Source organism: Amblyomma mixtum, chromosome 2 (assembly GCF_055824585.1).
Source record: "Amblyomma mixtum isolate Tamu chromosome 2, ASM5582458v1, whole genome shotgun sequence".
In the NCBI taxonomy this organism is placed as follows: domain Eukaryota; kingdom Metazoa; phylum Arthropoda; class Arachnida; order Ixodida; family Ixodidae; genus Amblyomma; species Amblyomma mixtum.
Window position 1 is genome coordinate 237,033,109 of NC_143013.1, and position 27,738 is coordinate 237,060,846.

At 45.6% G+C, this 27,738-nt stretch overlaps 2 protein-coding genes across 2 annotated transcripts in view; one reads left to right on the top strand and one right to left on the bottom strand.

Annotated features, from left to right (window-relative positions):
• LOC149363038 (techylectin-5A-like) overlaps positions 1-27,738 on the top strand; it is a 180,420-nt gene that overhangs the window by 118,771 nt on the left and 33,911 nt on the right. The window lies entirely within an intron of this gene.
• LOC149363041 (ryncolin-1-like) lies at positions 7,350-22,535 on the bottom strand. Its single transcript, XM_089567492.1, has 5 exons — positions 22,278-22,535; positions 20,538-20,680; positions 17,595-17,700; positions 12,223-12,390; positions 7,350-7,627 (listed from the first exon to the last, which is right to left on the bottom strand). Exons 1-5 carry the CDS (start codon positions 22,414-22,416, stop codon positions 7,350-7,352), a joined length of 834 nt encoding a protein of 277 aa, XP_089423618.1. The 5' UTR covers positions 22,417-22,535.

Genomic DNA, 27,738 nt, shown 5'->3' on the forward strand with positions numbered 1-27,738 from the left:
GCGAAAGGAAATGCGCAGTATCTGTCTCATTCATCTCGGTGGACACCTGAGTTGGAGGGAAGGCGCATAACTGACCTCTTGGAACAGTGGACATCTCAATCGTGTTTTAAGCTATGTGGCGGTAGTGACAGATGTGCGCCCCAACCCCACCTGAGAGGACTGGGAGGCGGCCCTGCTCGGCTGTCACGACCTAAAGACCCGAAAGGCCGTGGTTCGACGGATGCGGATATTGTGAGGGGAAAGGGCCAACAGGGTCCTACCCTAATCACCTTTCTATAAAAATGTAATAGACGATTAATGTTTTTCACCACCACCGGCAAGGTTTGGCAATGGCAACGTTGTGCCAGAAACGCTGCCACCTGCCAGGGTGGCAGTGTGGGCGGGGACTTTAATGTAGACATAAGGTCAAACGGGACTTTCTTACAGCTTATGCGGGAGAACATCCCGTTCCACTCGATCGTAACGGCTCCCACAGCTGTGGCAACCTCGCGGAATACTTGTGCAAACTTCGTCTTTGAGAACCAGGCATTGGTGCAGCAAGTCGAGCATAAATCCATTTATTTCTCCGTCTACAAAGCTTCCTTCATGATAATCAAGAACTGTTAGTGGAGTGTTTCAACAGGCGACATGGCATGCGTGAAGAAGACACACTAAAACTAGTCAGAAGCCTAGTAGTTAGTCGAATCACGTACAGCCTACCCTACCAGTTCCTCAACAAAAATGAAACACAACAAGCGGATGCCCTGCTACGCAAAGCGTATAAGACAGCGCTCCGACTACCACGCAACACGTCTACAGAAAAACTCATGGCCCTGGGATTACACAACACCTTTGAGGAGCTACGAGAGGCGCAGCTTGAGTCGCAAAAACTCAGGCTGTTGCAAACAACGACAGGAAGAGCGCTCCTGCAGAGGCTCGGATACCGCGAGCAGATGCGAGAAATGTCGAGGACGGCAACGATCCCCGACGAGCTTCGCAAGACCCTCAAGGTAGCGCCAATACCAAAAAAACATGGATCCCAACCTCCATCGAGGCAGAAGAGAAGCGAGGGCCGAATTCATCGAGAAAACATACGCTCCTCAAGCCACGACCGTGTATACAGACGCGTCTTGGAGAGGAGGAGATACCAAAATCGCTGTAGGGGCGGTGGTCGATTCGTCTTTACGCGAAATGACCAGCGCGTCTCTCCGAGGCTGCACAGCTGCAGAGTCCGAGGAAGTAGCCGTTGCTCTTGCGGTGGCGGAGGGCTATAGAACCGGGCGGTCACTAACAATACTTACGGACTCTCAAACAGCCTGCCGAAATTACATGAATGGCAGGATAGGTCGTCACGCGCTCCGTATACTCCTCGCAGCGAGTGACAGAATTAAAAACCGGGAAGAACAAAACGACAAGATCCGACACAAAATTGTGTGGGTACCGGGGCACACGGGGGTGGCAGGGAACCGAGAGGCCGACAGGATAGCTCGAGTATACATTACTTTCCGAGCTTCCGACGAGACCGCGGAACTCGCGCCAGCACCCAGGGAATACTCGGCCATACTACAAAACTATAGAGGCAGAAGAATGCGATATCCCCCACCGCACAAATCTCTCAGCAGAGAGGAAGCTGTCACTTGGAGACAATTACAAACAGGCTCTTTCCCAAACCTACATATACTAAACAAAATTCACCCTACGATATACACGAACAAATGTCCCTGGTGCGACGAAAAACCTACACTATACCACATCACATGGGCCTGCCAAAACATAGACGTGGTCCCCAAAATACAAAACCCGAGTGCGGAGCAGTGGGAGACTCTGCTGTCCAGCAACCGCTGCGAAGACCAACAAGGTCTGGTACAGCGAGCTCAACGGGCGGCAGTGGCCAGCGGAGCCCTGGACTGAGGGCAACCGACCACTGATTAGAGGCGGACGACTTCGACAGAGAAGGCTCCTGGGGGTAGAACCAAGACGTCTCTGAAGATGCCCCCAAACCGCAGGAAGAACCATTAGTGTAAATAAAGTTTTCCCTTCCTTCCTTCTTGAAGAAGGAATATGTGTGAAAAATAACAAGTCTGTAATTGTACATACTTGTCTTCCTCGAATTCCTTTCCTCAATCTGTCGAAAAGCTTGAACAGCTGATGAGCTGTGCTCAAATCTCGTATTAGGAGTTAACGTAATCGTCAACTTTTTTTTTCAGCGTGTGAACTTCACTGAAGATAAATGTTGTAGTAGTTTTACCAAGCTTCCCTCTGTCACGCTAAGGTGTTGTTGAAATTTTTTACTTCGACTGTTGGATATACTTTCATACCCAACAACCCGTGCTTCTTGGCTGAAAAACGTGGCATCTTACAATAAGGGCGAGGCTTACTCTGTGCACAATACTGCTAACACATGTCATCAGGTCATATAAAGGCAGTGCAATCTGGTTTTACCTGGTTACATACATACCTAGTTACTACATACGTAGTTATCTAGTTACATACATTTGGTTTTTGCCTGGTTATATCTTCCCTGCTTATTAGCTACCTCCATTCTTTAGAGCATGCTCGATTTTCTCCGTGCTAAAATTCACTATGTCTGCTACCTTGCGCTTATTTATCAACTTCAATAGTTCTGCTAGTTCTATTCTTTCTATGGAGTGAGACGACCTCATGCTTTAAATTTTCCTAATCAGATCTTCAGTCTCCTGAGATAGATTGCCGGTATCCTGTCGAACCATCCTACCTCGTACTTCTGCGGCACACTCCGTAACGATAGCTGTGAGTTTATCGTTCATTGTTTCAAAATTACGTTCTTCTTCAGTAGAAGCAGAAAATCTGTTCTACAGCGAAAACCGGAATTTCTCTACTTTCCCTCTTAACGCTAACTCGTTAATAGCCTTCCGTTTCACTCATTTTCTCCGTTCCCTCTTTCAATCTAAGGTAATACAAGACCTGATCATTCTGTGATCGCTAGAACGGACCTTTCCCAGGACCTCCACATCCTCTACGATGCCAGGGTGAGCGCACAGTATGAAGTATATTTCATTTTTAGTCCCACCATTGGGGCTCTTCCACGTACACTTCCTGTTTGCTCATTTGCTCAGAAAGTGTTCATGATCCGTAAATTATTTGTATCGGCGAACTTTGCTAATAAATCTCCCCTGCTACTCCTATAACCGATCCCATAGTCGCCTACCGCCTGGTCTCCAGCCTTCTTCTTGCCTACCTTCGCATTGAAGTTGCCCATCAGTACAGTGTACTGTGATTTTACTTTGGTCATTGTCTATTCCAAATCTTCATAGAAGCATTCAAGCACCTGGTCATCATGGCTTGATGTAGGCGCGTAGGCCTGCACCACCTTCAGCTTGTACCTCTTATTAAGCCTAATTACTATAGCTGCCTCCCTCACGTTAATACCAGAAAACTCCTCTATGCGGCTATCTATATCCTGATTGATAAGAAATCCCGCATCTAGTTCTCGTCCGTCTGCTAATCCACGATAACACAGATAACACAGACATAAGACATACTCAGTGCAATAACTGAAGTAGAATCAAACCATATTTTAATAAAACTGGCAGACACAATTTTCGTATATACAGCGTGTCTAACTCTCCTAGTGACAGCGTTAATAGCATTAAGCGTTTATCATCGCGCTGCCACTTCATAGGCACGGACTTTAAACTCAGAATACCATAATTTACTGAACGCAGTAGTTTAGTAAAAAAAAATTCCGCGGTGTAATGAAGATTGAAAGTTTGATTTTGGGCTCTAAATACGGGCGCTTTCGTCTTTGAGAGCTGTCTATTCGCCCACTCAGGCGCCCACGCCTCGTGTACAGAACCCAGCCGCCGCCGGTTTTTCCCGAGAGTTGTGTGTACGTGCGCGTGATGGCACATTTGTGTGTGTGTGCGTGCTGGGAGAATTCCTTCACAAAAATTTTGTGCTGCCCACGTATCCTGTCAGAATCCGCTCAGGATTTTCTCCTGCCATTGCACATTTACGGATAGCAGAGCCCGTTCGCAGAGTTCAGAATACATCTCCAGGAATTTCTCCCCCACTCTAATATTATTAGGCCCGCAATCTCAAAAGCTTGTTCGGCCCCCGCATCAAGCAGAACCCTGAGGTGGGCATCCAGGTGTGTGCGCCCGCATTGCGTCACCTTCTATGTCCCTCTAATGAAGGGTCTCGTTGGAGAGAGGTGAAGGCGACGAGGTCGCCAGCCTAGATGGCGCCCTAACTCTATTTCACAAAATAAAAGTTTTCACCACCACCACCCGATCATTGCATTGCTACAACAAAGGGGCGGCAGAAGCCCCATGCTTCGCCTTTCCCCTCTTGGGCTTATTCTGCCTTTGTCAGACGCATGAACTGTCGTTTCAACTGAAAAACTCCGTAAGCCTTCAACAGCGATCGCTTTGCGCATCGAGAACCGCAGACTTCTAGATTCATGTCCGGTTTGGAACTAAGCCACATGAATGACCCTGAGGAGCCGCTTTTTCATTTGCGAAGGAAAGCTTCGCAAGAGGGCTGCCGAGCGTTTTGAGTATCTGCATATTTTGAGCAGCAGAGAGGCAGCAACCGTCCAGTTACTTCCAGGGACCTCCGCTCCGGAGAAGTCGTGCACGCCTTAGTATGGCTGCTTGTATCTTTTGACCCAGTAGCGTACAGGGTCAATCACACTCAGAGAAAACATGGCTCCGTGTGGCCACGTACCTGCGAAGTGCCATTGCATCTAACCCGTTCATGAATCAATGCAGAGTGGCGCACGAGAAAAGGGACCTCGATGTGGTTCTTAGTGCTTTCATTACTCAGCTTGCGACTCGCGATGACCACGGTGGCGGCAGCAGTAGCGGCAATTTCAACAGGTCGCTTGAATCTACGGTGAATCCAACAAAAAAAGGATGACTGGCTGGGAAGTAGACTGTGGAGTTCTTCCCACGCTGGGCTCGGTGCGAACGACCTTCCCTTTGGGTCCCCGCAAGAAGCGACCGACGATGGACAGACGACAGGGGAAGAAGGGATTAACAGCGTCTGAGAGGAGCCGGCTCGAATCGGAGAGAGCCAGCAGCAGTGGCGGCCCGCGGCGCCAGCGCGCCTCACCTGCGCGCCTCACCGCGCCTCACGCATGTTGCACCACAGTGCGAAAAAGTTGCGGACTTGTGTTCCCTCCTCGCCAGTTCCCCCACATGGACTCTGCAACGAGTGCCTCCGCTTGCTGTGCTGTGCCGAACTCTCCCGTCGTGTTGAATTGGCCACCGCCTGCTGAAGGGGCAGAGCCTTAGGGTATTTAACCAGCGCCCTATGTGAGAACGGATGCTCTGGGTCTTGTCGAAAAGGCTCATCCAGTCGCTCGACGTTACGAACTCTTAAATTTTGACTGTTTGCATTTCAGGTGATAAATAAGTTTCTTAATAGTGCCATTAAACCCGCTTGTTTTTCGTTTCCCAAACTCCGAAGCTTCAGACTTTCCTAAGCCCGACGACTCAACACGCTACCAAACGGAGACCGGGTTCGAGTTATCCTGTGCGCCACAACCACTGGTGGCAGCGTTGGGGTGCTGGTACACGACTTATGGTAGTGCCGTCTGCCCCTTTGCACGGGTTTTCCACCGGCAGCACGAAACGTTGTACAGAACGTTTCGTTCTGCCCTACGGTAATAGTCTAAATTCCGAAAAGGAATGCTGTGACCATTATGAAGGCATGGCCACTTTTACCCCGCTACAGCCGCTAAACCCCATAATACTGGTCAAATTTTGTTTCTGAAGTGTTACCAAAATGTTCATTTATTACTCGTGCTCTCATCGGGGGGCCGCTATGGCGGTGATCCGAGGAGGAACAGAGACCGACCTTGAGCCGTTGCCTAGCAACCACCGCAGCTGGCGGACGCCGCGCGCTCGCCGCGCCATCTGGTACGACGTCACACCGCGCACGTCGCCGCGGAGCCGCGACAGCCGTTTGGTATGACGTCGCATCACTGGCCTCGTCGTTCGTTGAGCTCACCTCCGCTCGTTCGCCAGATGTGTCGAATGCTTGGTAACATGTCGCAGGATTGAAAAGGAGAGCTCGCGTGCGACGCAACCACAGTTGAGGCGGCAGTACGGACGGCGACAAGTCTGCTAAACAAATGAAGGCCTGGAATCGGCATCGGAACGAGATGAAGAGGGTACGAATCGCCCACGAAACAGAGGAACAGCGCGCCGAACGACTGGCTGCATGCCGTGAATATGCCGCAGCGAGACAGGCACTTTTAACGTCCGATGTATCGACCGCTAGCAGCAGCGACAGCAGCCGGAGGAGACACCTGAGTACTGCTTTACTGAAGATGACCCGTGATGAACAATAGAATGCGACCAAGAGACTTCAGATTAACAAAGGCTAACCAAGCTGTGCCTTAGCTTTCGCTACATATATCCTGTCATTTTTTATGTATATTATTTTGTAGTGTTGATCAACGGAGAATATTGCTGAATATTTTATCGCATAGAGATAACTGATTAGAAAGCCAGAAGAAAAAACAACCAACTGCCGGCGGTGGGAACTGAGCCCACTGATGAACACTGTTGAACACTCTTATGTTTAGGTCACTTGTAAAACATAAATACCCCTGAAAGCAGAAGATCTGACCGCCGTCGCCGTAGTTTAGTTGGTAGAGCACCGGACGCGTAATTCAGAGGTCGCGGGTTCGGTGCTTTTCGGTGCATTTTGGTCAAAATTTCTTCGTCCATAATTGCTCGGTATGCTTTCTTACTGGAATTTCAGTTCTTACTTCAAGGAGGACTACAGTACCTGTACACCTTGGCCTAGTTATCTTCCAGCGTTTTTACGCAAGGCTTTTATACAATGATTCCGCAATGCCTGTATTAGTGCTGAAATATAGACTGGGCCAAATCCTTTCTCATAATCTATAAAGGCTACATAGAAGAGTTGGTTACATTCTGCGCATTTGTCTATCAGATGATTGATTACGCAAATAAGGTCTATTGTCGAGTACTCTTAACGAAAGCCTGACTTATCATTTGGTTGTTTGAAGCCTAACGTGGTCCTTACTCCAATAGCGATCACCTTCCTAAATACCTTATAGGCTACGGCAGTAAGTTGATCGGTCTTTAATTTTAAATTCCTTGACGCTTCCTTTCTTGCGCATTAAGATGATGCTAGCGTTTCTTCAAGCTTCCAAGACCAGCTGGCTGGCGTTTGAAAAGCAACGAAGAATATGGCAGAGCCATAAAAAAAAGCAAAGCCTAGGAATACAAAGGTAGAGCTTGATACACTGTTGTTCTTCGGAGCGTTTTCTTTATTCAAAAAAGTCATAGAGGCGTACAAGTGAACCACTGAGTAAACATCATAACAACGAAAATTGCCTGGTCTTATGACGATCACTGTGCAAGGGAGCTTGCAGGTCGTATTAGCATCAGGGCGCTCGGATAAGAGTGTGTGTAAACGCCTGGGCCTCCCTTATTAGCCCATAAGATGCAACCAAGGCGACCACTCTTGCGGCCATTTAGGTTAAGACCATTCATATTGGCACTGTAACAGTTCTTGTGCCACCAGCCGCTATGCCACACGCGCGCGCAGCTGCCGTTGACATTTCTGTCATTGTCCTGGTCGAAGGTGCTGAACATCATGCCGTCACTCATTCTTAGACTGTCCCATCCTGCAAAAAAGTGCAAGGAATATTTGAGCATATATACGTTGAAAGTGATTTTTGCTGACATCACTACTATGGCCAAGAAAAAATAATATGAGACTAACCAATGCAGCTCGAATTTTATTTACGTAAAACGAAAAACTACACAATCACGCGGCATTGATATGGTTATAGCATGCAGGGGCACGAAACACTTTGAAGAAGCCATCTGTTGGACTAGTCTTGCCCACAGAGAAAGGAAAGAAGCTCGGAGACGGCGAGAGTGGCAAGTAGAAAGGCCTTTTATCGCAATATTTGTCTAAAATATCTATTATAGCAAAGTCCGGAAACCTTATTTCAGAGAGGAGTTTATAGTCAATGTCTTAGCTAAAAGCTAGCTTTTCGGATTGATTCCAGAGTAGTTATTTATCAACAATTGGCTTGGGTTTTGTACAAAGAACCGTGCAACGTTGCCAAAATTGTTTCTAAGTAACGCTACCCTCGTATTCCTAGGCATTTTTCTTTTTGGTGTGTCGCTGTCATGTTGTTTCTTGCCAATGCCAAAGAACCACGGTCCTGCGCATGCTTTATTACAGCGATATAAACCTTATTTTTTCGTATTTTTACATTTATCTCAGTTATTGTTGCTGTATTTGTCTTCACTGACATCATTGTACACAGCCTGATACTCTCACTTCTATCTCACTGTACCTCCTTTTCCATAAAGGCTTATATGTTACAGTTGTTTTAGTTGAGAACCTGGTCTACATAATCTTTATCGATTTTATGTAACAACATTTCCGCGCCCTGCGTTAGCCTGAAACACCCAACGATGCAATCACTCCTTTTACTTCCCCTTTGCCCTTTCGTCGTCTTTCTTTTACCTCACGCTAAGTCCTCGCAAGCCTATCTACGTGCATAAGTACCTGGCGGCCGTTTCACGAGCGAAGCCACTCACGGCTTCTTCTCCCACCAATGACGTGTCCCGTTAGCCTGGCGCTTTCGAAAGCAGTGATTTTCTGTTCATGGCTAAGATCTGTTTACCTCACATGGTCGAGGTCGGTGGTTATGACCGCCGCTCAGCTCGCCCTCTTTCCAACGCCGCACAGCTTGCCTGCGGTTTTGTTCCTTGCGACCCTCTCGTTTGCATACCTCAGTCCCAACTGCGGGGATTCTTTGGCGACCGGTTGGAAGTTTCTTCCGCTCCTTCAATACTTTTTCTTCTTGTTTTTAGAACAACACCGAATTCCAGTTTATGCTGGTGTTTTTGCGATTTCCTCCTGCACTACTCAGCCGGTGGATCTCTTTTAACACGTAAAAAGTACTGGAGCAATTTTCCCAACAGGTGGCATGTGAAGCTTCGGCAACAGAAGCCCGCAGAGCAGCGGAACGAAAAAGCGATGATAAAATCAAATTCAAGCAAGTAATGGCAAATGGTTAATGTAAAAAGGAAACGTAAAACCACTGCATCTAATACTGATTCGCCTAATCACACCGCATGATCGCCCGCAAGTTCTTACTGCGACGCCAGTATGAGTGCCAAATCGCGGCATTGGAGTGTAACCGGAAAGGTTGAAGAGCACAGGAGTGAAGCTTCCGCGTTCAAGAAGCACCATCACCCAACCACCCACCAAAAGTAGAGGAGAGGTGCCCCTCACACACCTTATTCGTTCGGAACGCCTCCACGCACGAGCAGGACATGAGAAGAGCTCATCACCCACCCACAGGCCCCCACCAGAAGGCCTGCACCCATCAAATCCCCAGAGAGGAGCCCACTACGCAAGCACCCAACTCTACTCTCCAGCCTCCTTCGCCCTGCAGGGGCCTCCATCATCTCCACAATACGGAAGCTGCCGCCTACCAGAATAACATGAGAACAGCCTACAACCCGCCCACATGCCCACCTCTATTACCCACCCGCAGCCTCCTTCCAGAAGGCTTGCATGCTTCTGCACCCTCAAAAAAGAGCACCCAATCTCTCACCCTCAAACCCCCCACCCACCAGTGCAAAGACTCCACTCCACCACCTCTGCCCTCCAGAAGCTCTACCCAGCATACACTTCCTCTCTTTAAAAGACTCCCCCCACCAAAATACACATGAGAAAAGATCCTAACCCCTCCCCCACAGACGTCTGTCCACTCGCCACGCACTTTCATTCTTGAGAAGATGGACCCAATTTTGCAACCTTCAGAAGTCTCCACCCACCAGGCCGAAAGCTTCACTCACCAGCCTGCCCCATTTAGAACCTGCCACCAATAAGAAGCCCAGCAGAGGTGCCCGCTACCCGTCCATACACCAAGTTCACCCACTATCCGCACACCAGAAGCCCATGACACAAGTCATCTAGCCTTCAAAACAACAACAGCACGCCTACCCAGAAATACTCCTCCCATCTGCTGCCTCTAGAAGCCTCCTCTCATCAGAAGCCTACGCAGCAGGAGAAAAAAAAACCGCCTCCCCCCACAAGTAACCCACGAGTGGAAACTGTTTCAAACTCATCTCTGCACTCCACCCAACTTTAGCCACCTGAAGACTTTCTCAAATCTCCCACACTGCAGTTCTTCACTCACTCACTCGATCACTCACTCCGACGCTCCCGAATCCACCATTAAGCACAAGCCCCCAAAGCAGCGGTACGCAAAAGCAACGATAAAATCAAATTCAAGGACGCATTGAGAAGGCGACGAATCTAAAGCGAATGGCAAAAGCACCTACAGTCACAGCTTAGCCGCCACGGTTCTTATGAGTTTTTCAAGATTTTCTCTTCTCTTCTTATGATTTTTGTTCTTTTTCCGCCTCGTTTTGTTTTAGCCTTCCTTCCTTGGTTTTTAAAATTGATTGTCTTTCTGACGATATTCTTTATTTCACATTTGATTTCAAGAAGCATGCGTACATAGCACCTTTTCTTTCCTTTCAGCAGTTGAAGAGTGCCTTCATGCTCAGTCTACATGTCTCTTAAAGAGAAATAGTAATAAATCTTGTATGTTTCATTACAGTGGCTTTGTAGTGTACTGATATCAGTGAATATAACGACAAACCTTGCCTTGATAAGCATGTTAATAAGCTATTTTGTGATACTTAAAAGATTCACAACGCTTCGAAACAAAAAAAGAAGTGCGAATAGTAACTAAAATAGTTACAACTTACTGACACGCTGCTGAACCTTAGTTTTAAACAGCACAGTATATTTATGTAGCCACAATGCACAGTTTTTTCCATGTCAGCCTGTTTACCCCAATGATTATGAGCAGCTTTTTTTGAAGAATGAAAATAACGATGTTTGGTTTAGTTTATTGGGTATAACGTCCCAAAGCGACTAAAGCTATGAGAGACGACGTGTTGGAGGGCTCCGCAAATTTCGACCACCTGGGGTTCTTTAACGTGCACTGACATCGCACACTACACGGGCCTCTAGAATTTCTCCTCCAAAGAAATTCAGCCGCCGCGGCCGGGATCGAACCCGCGTCTTTTGGGTCAGCAGCCGAGCACCATAACCACTGAGCCACCGCGGCGGCGGCAAAAAAACACAAATAACGATGTAAATGCTCACCGCTTCTACAATCGCTTTCGTCATTTTTTTTAGTTTTCGTGTGTCTATCCCGCAAACGTTCACAAAATAATGGCTCCCGCTTCGTACCTGAAATAAGGAGCCCCGGATAACATGCAGTTAATTATGTAGGCTAAATATGTGGAGAACAGCGCTGTTCTTGTTTTCTCCCCCCTGTTACAAACTTCAGACCATCCACAGCTTTTAAACTGCACGTGATATGGCATATTAAGAGGAAGGAAACAGACCCCTATAGCCAGTCATTAATAAATTCAGTTTCCTATTACAGGAGTATAAGCCGCCGCAACGGCTCAATGTGGTTACCGTGCTTGGCTGTTGACCCGAAAAAAGAGGTTTCGATCTCTGCTACGGAGGTCGCATTTCAATAAAGGCAGCACTCTAGAGGCCCGTTTGCTGTGTGATGTCAGTGCATGCTAAAAGATCCCAGATGGTCGAAACTACCGGAGCGCTCCACTACTGCGTCCCTCATAACCTCAGTCTCTTTTAGGCGCTACACAACACAAAACTAGAACCTATGCCAAGAGTAAAATTTGTTAACCATTAACAATTTCCAGGCCAGAGTTTGTTAAACTTTATTGCCAAATATAAACAGGCAGACAGCCTAAAACGTTTTTTCCTGATTCATTGTTTTCTTTTCTTGCGACCTTTTAACGCCAGTTACCAAACCATATATATCCTAAATTATAATCCCCAGAAGTAGAAGGTCCTGCTCTAAGTTGAAGCGCTAGTTATCCAACAAATTTGAATCTAAACAACTGAGGGACACTTCATATTACAACTCAATGTTAAACCCCTTAACTAATCCTTTATGCTCGATCCTTTTTATTTCATATCTAATTTTCCAAATTGTACAGCAGATAAAACGGACATTCAAGCGTTTACTTCCCATGACAGTGCTCACCTGTTATCACCTGTGAGTTTTCAAAAGCTATCATATTCTCGCGATTAGCTACTCAGTAACGCTACAAGAACAAAGCTCACGGTTTTTCGTGTTCGCGAAAAGGCACATAAATGCATAACAACCGAAATGTCGATACGCGCTGTTTTTTCTACCTGTTGGTCCAAGGAAGCTTCCAATGTGCAACTTGAACTTCTCGTCTTCACTGTCAACTCGAATGCTGGAGTAGTCTATTGAGATGCTGTCCTCTGTCGAGTTGCTCAAGACCACGCGCAGCGTCATGGTCTCGTCACCCGAGGTGAGCGCGTGCAGGGCACGGTTCCCTGCGTATTACATTCCTGTCAGTGCTAAACAATAAATTTCCCTCAGAAGAGATCAGTACAAGCTCCTGCTGGTTTTTATGCAGTTTCAATGGATTGACGTCTGCTTCAAGCGCTGCACGCACCGAGGGCGTAGCGGTTATAACAAGGCATTGTGTGCATCGCACTGCCAAGCGAGGTCATCAGCGAGGTCATCACTTCATCTGAAAAAGTACCATTTACAGGTTATGTTTTTAGATTGCTGTACTTTTTTAAATATATTTTTTCAGCATTTGCTGTTTCTTGGAATGTTTAAAAAGGTCAGTAGTTTTAGAAGATCATACTGGGAACAGCGCTAACAGCGGACGAAACGAGAACACAACACAGGCGCTGCTCTTTGTGAAGAAGGCGTCGAGGCAGAGTTTTTCGCCGTTCTTTATCGACGTTGCTACTCTTGTTAGGTTGAAGTCTTCACACTTTCCCAAAGGCTTCGGCCTTTGCCTTCCCCGGACGCACCTTGACCTGATGAAAGTTGCTAAGCATAAGCATATCTTTCGCCTTGTAGCTGTAGTCCTCCGAACTCAAAACCGCAAATCCACCTTCCTTATCAGACCGCAAAAGCTTTATGCCTGCAGCTTTTTGGGAAGCCGCTGTCCCCGGAATGTCAATGAACGGTCCACACGTAGAACGGAAGGGTAGAGATTCCGCACCTTCCAGAATGCATCGGTCACCTTCAGGCTTCGTACTCGCCTTTGAGGCAGTACATCGCACCAGGGCGAGCATTTCTGGCTTATCGACCTTTGGTTGGGTGCAGAATTTCGGTCCTCGCTCGAGTGCGTTCAGGACATCCAAGGGCAATGTGACGCCACCTATCTTGGTTTGGTTTGGTTTATGGGGTTTAACGTCCCAAAGCAAGTCAGGCTATGAGAGACGCCGTAGTGGAGGGCTCCAAAAATTTCGACCACCTGGGCTTCTTTAACGTGCACTGACGTCGCACAGGACACGGGCCTCTAGAATTTCTCCTCCAAAGGAATTCCAGCCGCCGCGGCCGGGATCGAACCCGCGTCTTTCGGGTCAGCAGCCGAGCACCATAACCGCTGAGCCACCGCGGCGGCACGCCACCTATCTGGTGAACCTCTTGGTGGGCGGGCGGTGCTGCACGCTTTCTTGGTAGCGAAAGGAGCAACCTTTGCCAAGTAAACTCGGTAGAGCGGTCGGCGATTTGAAGTTCTTGGTGCAACCTATGGTGGCATCCTGCCGGCTGGCAGACTTCGTTGCAGGTGATGAACAGGCTTGCTTTGAAAAGCCGTACCTGTCGCCGAGCCTCCGACCGCAGAATGCGCCTGTGTTGTGTTCTCGCTCCGTCCTGTGTTAGCGCTATTCCCAAATAATCGTAAGCCAACAAGCCCAACTTTCCACTCTTCTGAGTTTGAGAAGAGTTTTTTTCGCGAGCTTTGATTTATAGAAAAAGGAAGAAAATGGACCACTTAAACAAAAAAGTTAATCGCAGGAAGAGCTCCATTGTCTCTCTGAAGTTAACAGCTCTGAACGTAGACCGGGGCGGAGGGTAAAGGCATAACAAACGCAGGGTTTCCGCAACATTTATTTGAAAGATGCAGAGGTTTTGTGATGCCTTCTGCAGGAAGGCGTAACAAGTGTTACAGACAGCTCAAAGCAAAGCGTGTGATGTGATAAAGAATGTCGTATAAATTCATGAAAGTCAAACTCCGTTTAACTGATTAAGTCCTTTTTTTGTTAGCGACAGAGACAGCGTGCTAACATACTGGTCAAGCTAACATGCTGCTAACGTACATACTGCTAACATAGTGTTAATATACTGGTCAAGCTAACATACTGCTGACGTACATACTGCTAACATAGTGCTAATATATTGGTCAAGATAACATACTGCTAACGTACCTACTGCTAACATAGTGCTAACATACTGGTCAAGCTAACATACTGCTAACGTACATACTGCTAACAGAGTGCTAACATACTGGTCAAGCTAACATACTGCTAACGTACATACTGCTAACATAGTGCTAATATACTGGTCAAGGAGGGGGCTAACGCCTCGTCAGGCTTCCAAGCGTTTAGGCTTATGCCACCCGCAGGGTCTCATCTGTATTGTTTCCTGCAAATAAAAAGCCAATTCAATTCAATTCAAAAAGCAGCCTAGGCGTTTCTGCTACCTCAATAATCTCACGGACGCATTACTCACTACGCTATCAAACACTCTGCACGGTCAAAATTGTGACGCACAAGGTTAGGAGCGTCAATCTGTGCGGCTAGCTCCGAAATTACTGTAATCGTGAACAATGTCATTTTTGTGTCTTTCACTCTTCATTGCCGACTCTTCCTGTCTGTCCTCGTGCTCTTTTTCTCGTGTCATTTGTTTAATATACACAAAGGCTCCCGCACATCCAGCGAAGCGGTTGTAGTGATTTATTGTGCACTTATATTTCTTATTCGACTGGTATGTGTAAAGATGCCAACAGAGACATTTCAACCTGTCTGGAACGGTAAGCTCCAAACTCAATTCTGCTCAGCGATGAGGTACTTCGTGTACGTACGCACGCTAGTCCCACTGCTTCCATTGTTATTTTCTTTTACCACTATCGCTACCTTTTGAACTGCTTGGCAACCGACACTACCAAGTTCTAGGTATGCCCTTAACAAGTAAGGCGGTATTCATGATGACGAAAGCTAGCTGCCATTGAGATCGCTTTTTTTGACATAGCATTGTCAGCTGTGTAATACGACATAATGTAGCTAGGATTGGCTAACTAACGAGATGGTTAACTAGTAATGAATAGTTAGCTTTTTACCTATTACTATTAGACTCCTTAATTATTCAAATGCATGTAGCCCGCCGAAAGTAATATCCGCATCGGTTTTTAGAATTAAAAAAATATATACTGTTTTCCTAGGTGCAGTGGCTCAAAAAATGCTGGCTATTTCGACGAGTTACGTGCACTGGAGAGCTTGCTTTGCCTGCAAACTTCCCGAAAGCGCATGTATTTTGACGCAGAGTACACAAAACGTTTTGGGCCACAGCGCCAAGGGTTAACGCGTTTTCGAAATTCTAAAAACTGATATGAATATTACTTACGATCGGCTACACGCCTCTGAATAATTAAGGACCTCAACAGTAATAGTTAAAAGTTAACTATTAAATAATACCTAAATAGCCTGACAGAAAATCTTAGCTGTAGTCTCACGTACTACACCGCCGACAATTCAGTTCCGAAAAAGCGCTCTTCTAACTCAAAAAGCCTCTTTTTAAAAACTGTGTAGACTTTGGTTGAACACCTTGTATATTTGTGCGCTTTGCCCCCCCCCCCCCCCCCCCCCCCCCCCCCCCTCCCCCAATAAAGCCATTCTGAGTGAGCTGTGTCCCGTCTAAGTTCTTTGTTTCTGTGTGCGTTTCGCGCCTATAACAAAAGATGACCACCATGGAATTACAGAACGACGCTAGAAAGAAGAAGCATGTTTAGTAGCTTGTAAAATGTTCGAAGCAAACAATGAGGTGACACCTGGACCGCCTCAAGATTTCACATTATAGTTCTCAGAGCTAAAGCATTTAGCAGTTTGGAAATTTCTTACGCATTGCAAGGGGAACATGGGGAATCTACATGGGAAAGCTACTTACATCAATTGTACATAGTATAATGAAAAAATGTATATCTCGCCGTAAACCGAAGAAGTATAGACTTCCTTGCTGCTTCTCGCGCGATTTGAGGCATTACTTTAAGAAAAAACAGAAGCATCACAAACTCTACGTAAAATCATAAAGTGAATATTGGTACCAAAGATATTATTTTTGCAGAAAAATTGTGAAAAAACTGATCGCACGTGATGAAGCCGAGTACCACAAACGTCTTGAACACAACATTAAAAAGTAACTAAACAGTTTTTGGGATTTTGAGCGCAAGAAAAGAAATGATAAGGTTAGCGTTGCTGTGACAAAGACGCGCGATGGTATCTGTTTTAAACCTCAAGATGTGTGCCAAGCTTTTGCTAATCACTTCAGCTCTTGTTTTGTGCGCCATGATAACACAACTGCTAGTATCACTTTTGCAGACAGCACTGACTTTTTAGCTTAAGATATTCCGAGCATGAGGTTCTTTCGGCTATTCAGAAACCTAAGCCAAAACTTTCAACAGGAGTTGAGCAAATTTTCGCGTGCCTGAATTTTCGCGTGCCGCATGCAAAAGCCGCAAAATGTTTCGAGACATTTTATCCCGATTTGCACGCCATCTGTCCAATAACTCGTTTACAAATCCTCTATAACAAAACGTTTATTGACACGGACATAATTGCCTAATTGCTGTTTCCAGGCCTGGTTTTAAATGTTTTTAAGTGATCATTTTCATGTATTTTACCTAGTGTGCGCTCGTTTAGCCTACTTGGCTGTTGAAGCACATTCAAATAAACATATTTATCCATCTGCCTGCCCGCCAGCCCGCCAGCCTGCGCGCCCGACCTAGATCTAAAGCGGCGAAACAGCAGGTGAGTGCTCTACAATTAAGGCATCGCTGTTGTCCAGTAGCAAAACAACGTATGTACCTGTATTCCACAAATATTGATGGAGGCTCTTTTTGCAGAAAGTACCATTTCAAAAAGTACAACTTGAGAGGAACAAGCTTAACAGTCCGCCATGACACAATAAGAGCTATAATACTAGTCAAAAACATAAGCAACCGGTTGCCCTGCAATGTGGAAATTTTTAGTCCCCTCGCGTAATTCTCAAAATCCATTTATTGAGCCTCACACTCGCATAGCTGTCACCAAGAGCGTATTTTAAGGCTTTAGCAGAGCAACAAACTGCCAACTATAGATTTCAAGAATATACGGCCCAGACATGGGTATATTGGAACAGAAAAAAGATACTGGACTAGCTCTGACCTTTTGAAGAATGCTTTCGGGGCCCATCGCCCACATTGCGTTAAAAGTTGGAATCTTCAACGAACTTGAAATGTAAGCTCATTTGTAAATCACTATTTAATGAACAAGTTAAACTTACAGCCAGTGATTACTTAACGCGATCTGAGACTGCAAGAGGCACCTTTTGCACGGACAAATTCTGAGAGCAAAATGAATGAGAGCGATTTATGAAATCTCTTGATCACGCTGCCAAATCCCAGGTCATTAGCTCCGATATTGATTTCTGTTACTGCTGTTACAATATACCCTGCTGCCAGTCATTTTTCTGCGTAGCTTACCAATCCAGTATTCTTTTTCTGGATCACCAAAGCCTCTTGCATACTCTGTCCAGTTTCGGTTGAAGTAGAACACGTTGTTGCCAAACTGTCCGCGCCTTACAATAACCTGTAAAGAAAGACGTAAATTCAATTGTAGTCGAATGCATTTCACGAAAAAAATCGGCTTTTCTCCGTCGAAGGAGTTCCTTCCATTCAATATCTTCGGCCCATTTTTATGAGCCTGCTAGCGTGACAATGCACGTAGGGTACTATCCCCGACCATTGAGGAAAGAACAACCCGCTTTCATCTGCCACTCCCTGCATTTTCACGCTAGCAGGCTCATGAGAGTCGGCTGACGTAATCGACTGGAAGGGGGTTATTTGATTAAAGCTGCGATTTGGGCGAGTTGGTAACGATTCATGGTGAAACGCCGTGGTAATACGGAAGACCGGAACGAAAGACACGTACACACGAAATGGTGTATTTATGAATAGCTAGTATCGGTTTTTCTTGTTCTTTATGTTTGGTGTTTAATGTGTTCTCTCGATTAGTAGCTCTTCGCGCAAAAATCCTGTTACAGGAACTCAAAAAGGCCAGGAGAGGGATGAATATATTTTTCGTCAGCCTGTGGAGCCGGTGTGTGTGGTCTTGAGAACGTGCTGGGTGTAAGCGGCGCGGTAGAAGATTACATGAAGACTACAACATGTTTTGCGCTATTAAAATTAACTATCATTTAAAAACAATACCAGAATACAAGCAATGGTTTCCCATGATGTTTTAAAACATACTCAGATATTGGCTTCCCTTGTTTTCATCTCGCAAATACTTAATTATTGGCGCATTTTATTCCCATTCAAGCGTAAACTTCCGTGATAAAAAGGCTCACGCTGTAAAAAAAAACTTTTTTCAGGGCTACGAATAGTTTTATAGCAAACTATATTGCAACCTTGTTATTCTCTAAGTCCAGTTAGGAAATGCAAACCTGCTTAGTCAATAGTTAAAAAAAGAATTACACTTGTCTTCGTCGAAATTACCTCAAGAATTGTATTACGTGGTAACTTGAAAAACATGACATTGCAAGCATTATACCCAGAAAACCATGACCATAAGACACGCATGTGCACAGCAGGATGCGATCCACAGAAGAAGCAAAATGATGCGATAAAAATGTAAATAAAGCCACGGTATACGGCCATATGATTTCAGGTGATTACTTTCAAAAGCCGGATATATGTTTCGCCGGGAGACGAGGTATGACTGTCGGCCACCCTCCCTGAAACGAAAACTTTTTTGGGGGATAAAGCGTATGGCCCCAATTGCTTTCGTTATTTTCGACAAAAAATCTAATAGACGTGCCGTGTAAATAGGGTATCCCACCGCCGAACCGCTCTCTCTAACTGTTGCCCACAAAAACCGGAGGTAATATTTGGAAAGACCGTAAAAAGAAGCGTATTATTACCTTTATTTTTGATTTGGTGGCATTAGAACCCTTCCGTCGGAAGAATACGTACATCCGTCTGAAACCTCGCTTGGCGGGTACAAAATTTGACACAAGAAAATTCCCCTTTACACTTACAGGGGAGGCGGGGGTATGGAAACAAGGATAGGAGAGACTAAAAGAAGGTGGAAGGCTGGGGTCGCGATGGGTGAGCGGAGAAGGGTACGGCGTGGCATACGCTCACCGACAGACTGCATCACACCACCGGCTCTCACGGTCTGAACCCGGCAGCGGCTTCTCTTTCCGTGGAACACTAACGCAAACACATACCCTTCCACATCAATCGCACTGAACGTCTGCAATTTTTTTGAAGCCGACACCATAATATGGCCCATCGGCAACGAGCCCGATGTCCTGAGAAAAAGTGTCGCCACAAAAACGTTTGACCAGCAAAGCAAAATAAAATTTCTTGAAAAAGTGTAGGGAATCGAACCCACGGCTTTCAGAATATGAGGAGAGCCCGCAATTCATTGGAATCAAAACCACGTCGCTCCTCGGCGAATAAAGCTGAGTCTAGTGTGTGGGTTGCCTTACGGCTGTTTGCTGGCAGCAGATGTCGTTGGAAGGCAGGAAAGAATTAAATATAAACTTTATATATAAAAGAAATAAAAATTAAAAAGCGATGCTTTGCCTTCAAAGCAAATAAGTGTTTTAAGTGGGTCACGTAATTTCTTTATTGATAATATTGCTGCTTGCAACATTCTCTTTTAAGTGAAGAATTCTGTCCTGCATAGTCGAAAGTTTATGTATTGTTGTTTCATGCGTAGTACGCCTGTAATCATCATGTAGCTTGCCTCATGTTTACTTTCATGCTGCAAAACTGTAGTCGGTAGCATTTTTCCAGGCCTCCAACAAGGTGTCGTGTAGAGCTAACTTTGCTTACTTTCATGTTGTGCTACAGAGGCACCCGTCATTTTCCTCTCCTCAACCGCCAAAATTTTCGTCAAATTTACCGCTGTTAACCAGATGTGGACTCAAGCGTTGTTTAGGGCTGTTTCGTTAAGTGTTCCACGCTGAATGAGTAATTCAGCTCAATCCACTGAGACATTGCAGTTGTAAACGTGAACACAAGGGCTTGTTTGTGTGGAGCAATAACAGAGGCGAATGCCATAACGCTATCAAAGTAACCCATTGTGTACAGTTACCCACGTCACAAGAACCACACCGGCTAACACAGATATAAGATGGTAGATATAGTACTTTTATCGTGTTGGAAGGCGTAATCGCTTGTATGCTGTTTCACCCTTAGTCGACCTGTACCCATGATGCACTCTTAGGCCATGAGTGGCGGTCGTCTTTATACTGTGCGTTGTGCACAAGGAAGAAGCCATCCACTATGTTTGCTCGAGGCAACTTGCGCATCGCCACGCGCAATGGAAAGTTACTAAGCCTTGTTTCTGTGATCACAAAAAGGAGACTTCCACGACAGCCTACAGGCGCGGCTAAGACCATTCAACGCACTGACCGTCCAGCCTCCCCCGTCGGTTTCCATGTCGCAGTACACTTTCTGACCGGCAGGGTTGGCTACATTATGGTACACGTTGTAAACTCTGCTCGTAGTCTGGCCGGCTCTACGGAGATCGCCGCAGTGTCGAGGGGTTATTAAATCTGAAAAAAAGTAAAACACAACATACGTTCATGAATTTTTCTATGATCCACATCGAAATTCTACATAATGAAGCTAGTTCCGAAACTTGGTTGACAAAGTCCCTCACGACAAAAAAAGAAATCACTATGTAACCCACCCTAAGTGCAATTCTCGTGTTCGTGCCTTCACTTCTGTGCTGCCGGCTACTGCACAGCTCTCACAGTGTATGTTAGACGCCATTGGAAGCATACAGGGATTTCACCTGAGATGCACAATTTTTAAAAGTAGACTTTTTGAATTTGAGTGATGTCTTTTCCGGCATAGCATTGTCAGCGCTTTGCTGCATCGAAATAGAGCTTGAATTATTTATTTTTCCAAAATAAAAAGGTGCATCCTGGAGAAGTTCATGGGCTAAGAACTGTTAGCAACAACTTAACAGGGGCCCATCATCTTTCACTCCGATGTTCAGCATGAAAATAACATTCAGACACCATTATCATGGTCTGCTTGGCTGTGTCCACTGTCGAGAAAATTATTCTCGCAATCATCTCCAATTGCAGCAGTTCTGCGCCAGCTGCGGCCGCTCTATGCCCACAAACTCACCAATCTTACTCGCCTACCACATTTTGCAGTCCCCTGTTGCATTTTTATTGCTTGGTATCCTCTTTACTACCTTAAGGAACCAGTGGTTTTCTTGCCTCCGTATTACACCTCCTGTCCATGTCCATTTCCTGTTCTTGATTAAAGCAACGCTACCATTTAATCGTGTTTGTTTTCTCACCTTCTCTGCTTTTTTATTAACTCCTAACGCAACGACCATCTTTTTTTCAGTGACTTCAAGCGCTTTTCGGTATGAAATCAGTAGTCTTTCCGTTAACTCCAAGTTTTTCCACATGAGTAGAAAGTGAAATTGAAAACCATCCCATGCATTTTGCTTTAGGCATATTAGTAAGCAGCTGTTAATGACATGAGTTTACATACAAAATACCGTCTATAGAATGCAGAATAATAATGAGTATACGTCATGTTATTCTGCGAGCTGTTTCCCTCACTTGGTCTGGATATGCGCTCACAAGATCCTCTATATGTATGTAATCTCTTAGTATTTCCATGGGCTCGGTGCTGACGCAAAATGTTTTTAGTGCTTCTGCGCTGATCCGATGGGCACCAACCTCGAGCAAAATCCTCCGTTGTCTGTTGCCTTGTATGTTAAATCCCGGCCGCAGCGGTCGAATTTCGATGGAGGCGAAATTCCAGCGGCCCTTGTTCTGTGCGGCGTCAGTGCATATTAAAGAACCCCAGGTGGTCGGGACTCTGTCCGCTCATTCCCGTCTTCTAAGCAGCGCTGATTCGAATGTAGCAAACATCATTTAAGCGTTACTTTTTTCTTCTAATGTTTGACTACGCCGTTCAAGCTTCACAACATCGGTCCTCACTTACGCCGTCGTATTCCTCCTCAGAATTACATTTTCAGACAAAGAGATACTAAGATGCAGAGGCCTAGTTTCTGTCACTCTGAACTCAGAGCGTCTGGCTTGTGCTTCTCCTTCCAGTATTTGGGGTTAAGAAAGCGGTTTATCATAAGAGAATACTTCAGGACTGGTAGAGTTTACTCACTCATGAGCTCGGCGAGTGTCTGCGTCGTCTCCAGAGCACTTGTAGCACCCAGCCGCAACGGTGGCCACGATATGTGCCTCGCGAGAGCTGCGACGATGGCTGAGGCGAGTATGCACACGAAGGCGACGCGGGACAACATGATGGCCACTAACGGTGACCTACGGTAAACAAGTGGATTATACGCCAGCCTCTACCTGAGGAAGCTGCTCAAGGTACATACTGCTTTCGAGAGCTGATCTGCTTACCTTGTGACGACCCAATTTTAAAAAAAATCTCGTAGACCCGGCTATCAACCAATGAGATTCATTCATTCAGTCGGTCATTCCTGTCTCGTTAGTTCTTCCATTGGCACCAATGCCAGCGACAAGTTGTGCTTAATGTGCAGGCGTCTGCGCCAACACACGACACTTAACGATGATGATGGACGACAACCGGCGTATCGAGCATGGAGGAGCAAGAAACCTATAAGGGAGAGGTGGCGCTACAAACCACAGTACGAAGAGGGTTAATGAAGAACGATCGCGTCTCGTAACTGCAATGATGGATGCCTTCCACTGGTCGGTGTACTCATTCATGTTCGCGCTCATTCCCCATCACTCATACTAACGCTGCAATTGTGCCTGTAATTCTAATAGTGAACAAGCCCCACATTCTTGTCAGCCCTACATTTATACAACGCCACGTTTCTAATAGATTAAACTCCTGGAAATGCGCACCACAAAGCCTATCACAACAGGAGCTCCTCTATGATGCGTGTTTTTCTTCTCTTGTCTCTCTGAAGAATGTTGCATCCACGTGATTGTGAATGGAAGTCGACGTAGTGTGACTAGGTATTGGTGCAGTACCCCTGCGAAGCGGGGAAGTGCACTTTCGGGGAGCGTCACTCGCTATAAGTGGGTTCTGCCGAAGTGAAACGCCCCAAGCAGTGTCACGGGGTGCAGACTCGCCAGCAGTGACTTCGACGGACAGAATTTTCCACATCAAGAAAGTGCCCACTTGTGTATATTACTTGTCGTAACACTGTCTTGAAAATTTATTTCTCTTAGGTCGCAGCTCTCAGGCGCCCCTTCCTGCGTTCCGCGTCGTAGTAAGTGTCGGCGTGACAAGCCACTTGACAGGTTGCGTGTTACGGCGTGTGACAGGTGTGGCGTGGAGGCAGATAGTAGAACGGCGAAGCGCCACTTGCCATGGCGAGAGCGGAGGAATGGATAACATTCAGGTGGATGCCACAGGAAGATCCCGGAGGATGACGAGCAGCGGTCATACGCAAGAGGTCAACGCAAATCCTCGGCCCATAACCATGTTGCTGATTATCAGAATTGTGGATAGGCTGGGAGCTCTTCTTCGCTAGTCTTGCCTTTTCTTCTTTTTCTTTTGTTTTGTCGTTCTTAAAAAAACATTTAAACCTATTTTATTTCCTGCACTGGGAGAAGCAATCAATTTCCATAAGTTTGATGAAGCGCATGATTGAACATGACATCTGAGTAACAAATTCGATATTATCCGAAATTATTTCAAAGAATCAGTAAGCATGCCAAACAGTCATTCACCGCGCATGTTAAACAGCCAGCCCCTCGCGCTGTGGCACTAGTTTGCGCAGCTAGACACTGAGGACGCCACAAATCTCTTGCGCACGCAGTAATTTGTGCAACTGAGTAAAGATGGTGGCAAGAGTCAGTGCGCTCACGAAATCCGAGCACACAAGCTAAAGCAGTCGATGCCACATCAGTAGCATTGATCAACCGTAAATTATTTTCAAAGCTTTTCGTTACCCTCTACTTTAAGCACTATAGATAGTACTTGCTGGAGACAACTAGTAATATTTTAGGACAGCTGCTAGCTATCGCTGCTAGGCCTTGCAGTCCAAGCTGCTTTGACAGAAGTCATAATTTTTTGTATAGTAAGCCCTGGCGACGAGTGCCTGATTTTTTCCACAGGGTATAGGTTGTAAGTGGAGCATACCAACCCGGTAACACTGATATCCCACGCAAGCTGAACTATAATACTATGAATGATTCAATAACTTCAGTTGCATCACAGGGTGTTATCGCCTATGTATTTTTGGGACATCCATGATCTGTGAATTCAACCGTTTTAATTTGGTTAGCTTTACTAAACCATATAAAGAATCCGAAAGCGCTGAATGAATGCGCTCAATAACACGAAGCTGCATGTGGGCTTTGAGAGGTCGTTATGGAGAGGTCTGGATAAATTCAGGTAGCAGCGTGCCTTCAGCTCTTTGCGGGACCTTCCGCCAACCTTTTACGGGTTTCGGAAGCAAGGGAACTTCCATCGAAGGATGCTCTGAACCCTGACTTCGCGCTCAACTGGCACCTGAGCGGGACTATTGCTCCGTCATTCAAGGCCACCGCATCGACAGCGAATATCACCAATGAGCCTGGATAAGAGTGGCTGGCGGGAAGCTGAAACTTTCAGTGGGCGTCGGTGCAGGATCGTTGTGCGGCTAGCTATAACAACATGAGTTTGTTCCTCCATATCAGTAACGTTCAATCTCTGCATACAAAAAAATCGAACAACGTGTTCCTATTGCTGTTCTCACGCCCGGGAGTGCTGTTGTCGTCGTTTTCTCAGTGCTTTGATGTGGTCAGTCATTTGCTTTTTCTCTGCGGAGATGTCGTGGTTAACCCCGGTTCTACGAATACGTGGTCTCAAGAACCGGATGGTGCCAGTGGAGCTTTGCAAACGAAGCTCAATTAGACGTTTTCACTGTTAGAAGGCGTCAACTCGCAAACTAAGAAGATGGAAACGGAACAGTCTCAACCTGTAAGCTCTATTAATGATATTAGGAAAAGTAAGGAGGCAATACAGACTAACATCGCAGATATTGAGAAAAGGCTGTGTGCCACAGAAACTAAAATATTTGGTACTGATGTCGCAGATCAAGAATTGCCGAACCTTCGTGAGCATGCAACTCGAGTAATGGAAGAGAATTTAGCCCTACGTGCACAGCAGGCACAGCTGGAGGATAGGCTGCATCGTGACAATCATATTTTATGGCTTCCTTGATAATTCTACGGAGACATGGGACGAGACAGAGGAAAAGGTGCGGAATGCACTCTCAACTTCCTTGAGTTTGGACATTACAAGCGATTCAATCGAGCGCGCTCACAGAGTAGGCGTTTTTTCTGATAACAAATGTAGGCCAGTCATTGTGAAGTTATTGTCTTTCAAGACAAAACAAGAAATTTTACTCACATGCCCAAAGTTTAAAGGCAGGAGTTTAAAGGAGGCCGCAAGCAGCGTCATGGAGTGCAGCCTTTTACGTGGTTCGGAAGCAAGGGAACTTCCATCGAAGGATGCTCTGAACCCTGACTTCGCGCTCAACTGGCACCTGAGCGGGACAATTGCTCCGTCATTCAAGGCCACCGCATCGACAAGGAATATCACCAATGTGATATTCGCGACAGCGAATATCACATTCGTGCCTCCAAGAATCATGACGACTAATAAGCAGTCACCTTGGTTTACTCAGTCGATAAAAAGACTTGCTAACAACAAAAAGCCTCTATTTCGTTCTTTTAAGCGATACAATTTACAGCATCGACGAGAGGCGTATATATCTTATGGCAGCGGCAGTATACCGAACAGCCCTAAAAATTCCAAGGACTTCTTATTACCCTCATTACTGAGGACTAATGTAAAGCAATTTTGGAACATAGTGCACAGTAAAGATGCGTCTGCTCTCCTCCGCAGATCTACGGACGGTGCAGCTCTTTTTGGGGATAAATGTGCCTCTGCATAAAATTCTCTATCTTAATTGTCTTTCTCGGTCACTACAATCACTACCATTTTACGTGATTATCCGACCACAGATTTCCCTTTGATAGACCCCCTCATTTTTGACACAATAGGAATATTACGCATAATTGACAGGCTTAAGGTGTCCTGATCTTGTGGAATTGACATCAATTCGAAATTTTTGTTAAATACAAAGGCGTACTCGTCCATCATCCTGTCTAAACATTTTGAGCAGTCGCTTGTTACAGGCTACGTGCCCGATGACTGAAAGGTTGGAAAAGTAATTCCTCTGCATAAGTCTGGCGATAAGCACTGTCCCAATAACTATCGTCCCATATCGCTCACCAGCATTCCATGCAAGATCATGGAACACGTCATCTTCTCTCATCTTGCTAAATTTTTAGAAACTAATTTTTTCTTTAGTAATTTCCAGCATGGTTTTTGAAAAACATTCTCCTGTGAGACCCAGCTTTTATGTTTTACTCATGACCTCCATTCCATTGTTGACGATGGGTCGTTGGCAGACTGCATACTCCTAGACTTTTGTAAAGCTTTTGATAAAGTCTCACATGTATTACTTCTCTTTAAACTAAGCAGATTGAACTTAGATGTTAACGTGCTTTCATGGCTGCACTCTTTTCTTACTAATCGATCTCAGTTCGTAACAGCAAATAATACTGACTCTAAGTTTTCCCCAGCTAATTCTGGTGTGCCCCGAGGTTGAGTCTTAAGACCCCTGCTTTTCCTCATATACATAAATGACTGGCCGGCTAACCTTACTTCATCAATTTCTCTTTGCGGATGATAGTGTTATCTATTGTAAAGTTAACAATGAATGTGACATCTCTATATTAGAATCCGATATTAACAGCTTTTGTGAATGGTGTCAGCGTTCGAGTCCGAAGTGTAAACATATGCGTGTCACTCGTGTCAGCACAACAGCTCCTTCGTACTACATCAACACTGCTCCTCTTGAATCTGTCTCTTCATACAAATATTTAGGTGTTCACATAACTAATAACTTGTCATGGAAATTTCATGTTCATCACGTAGTTAATTATGCTAACCAAACGCTTGGCTACCTCAGAATAAACTTTTCGCACTCTCCTAGCGCACTAAAACTTCTCATTTACAAAACTTTGGTTCACTCAAAACTGGAGTATGCAGCTTTTGTCTAGGACCCAGGCGTCGTTTCACTCATTACTGAGCTAGAAAGTGTGCAGAATCGCGCTTCTCGCTTTATTTTGTCTAACTATCATCGCACTTCTAGCGTGACTGCCATGAAATCTTCCCTGTGATTGACTCTTCTAACGGAACGCAGAAATGTATTTCGGCTATGTTTGTTTCCTAAGATTTTTCACCATAATACATATCTCGGACAGAAACTTCTAACACAACCATCCTGCACTTCATCACGCATTGATCACCGTCACAAGGTAGGACTTCTATTGTCCCGCACCAAATACTGCCATGACTCCTTCATTCCAAGCCCTTCTAACAGTTGGAATCGCCTTCCTCGTGCAATTCCTGAAATTACAGATGCGATTGCTTTTCGTACATATGTTGCTAACCTTTTTTGCTCCAATGTTTAACATACATTTGCTGTCGTTTTTCGGTGCTGTTGTTTTTTGACAACTACCGCTTGGCTGTGTTGATGACTAATTTGACTTTGTATTTAATATCTTGTTGAGCAGTCGTCTAT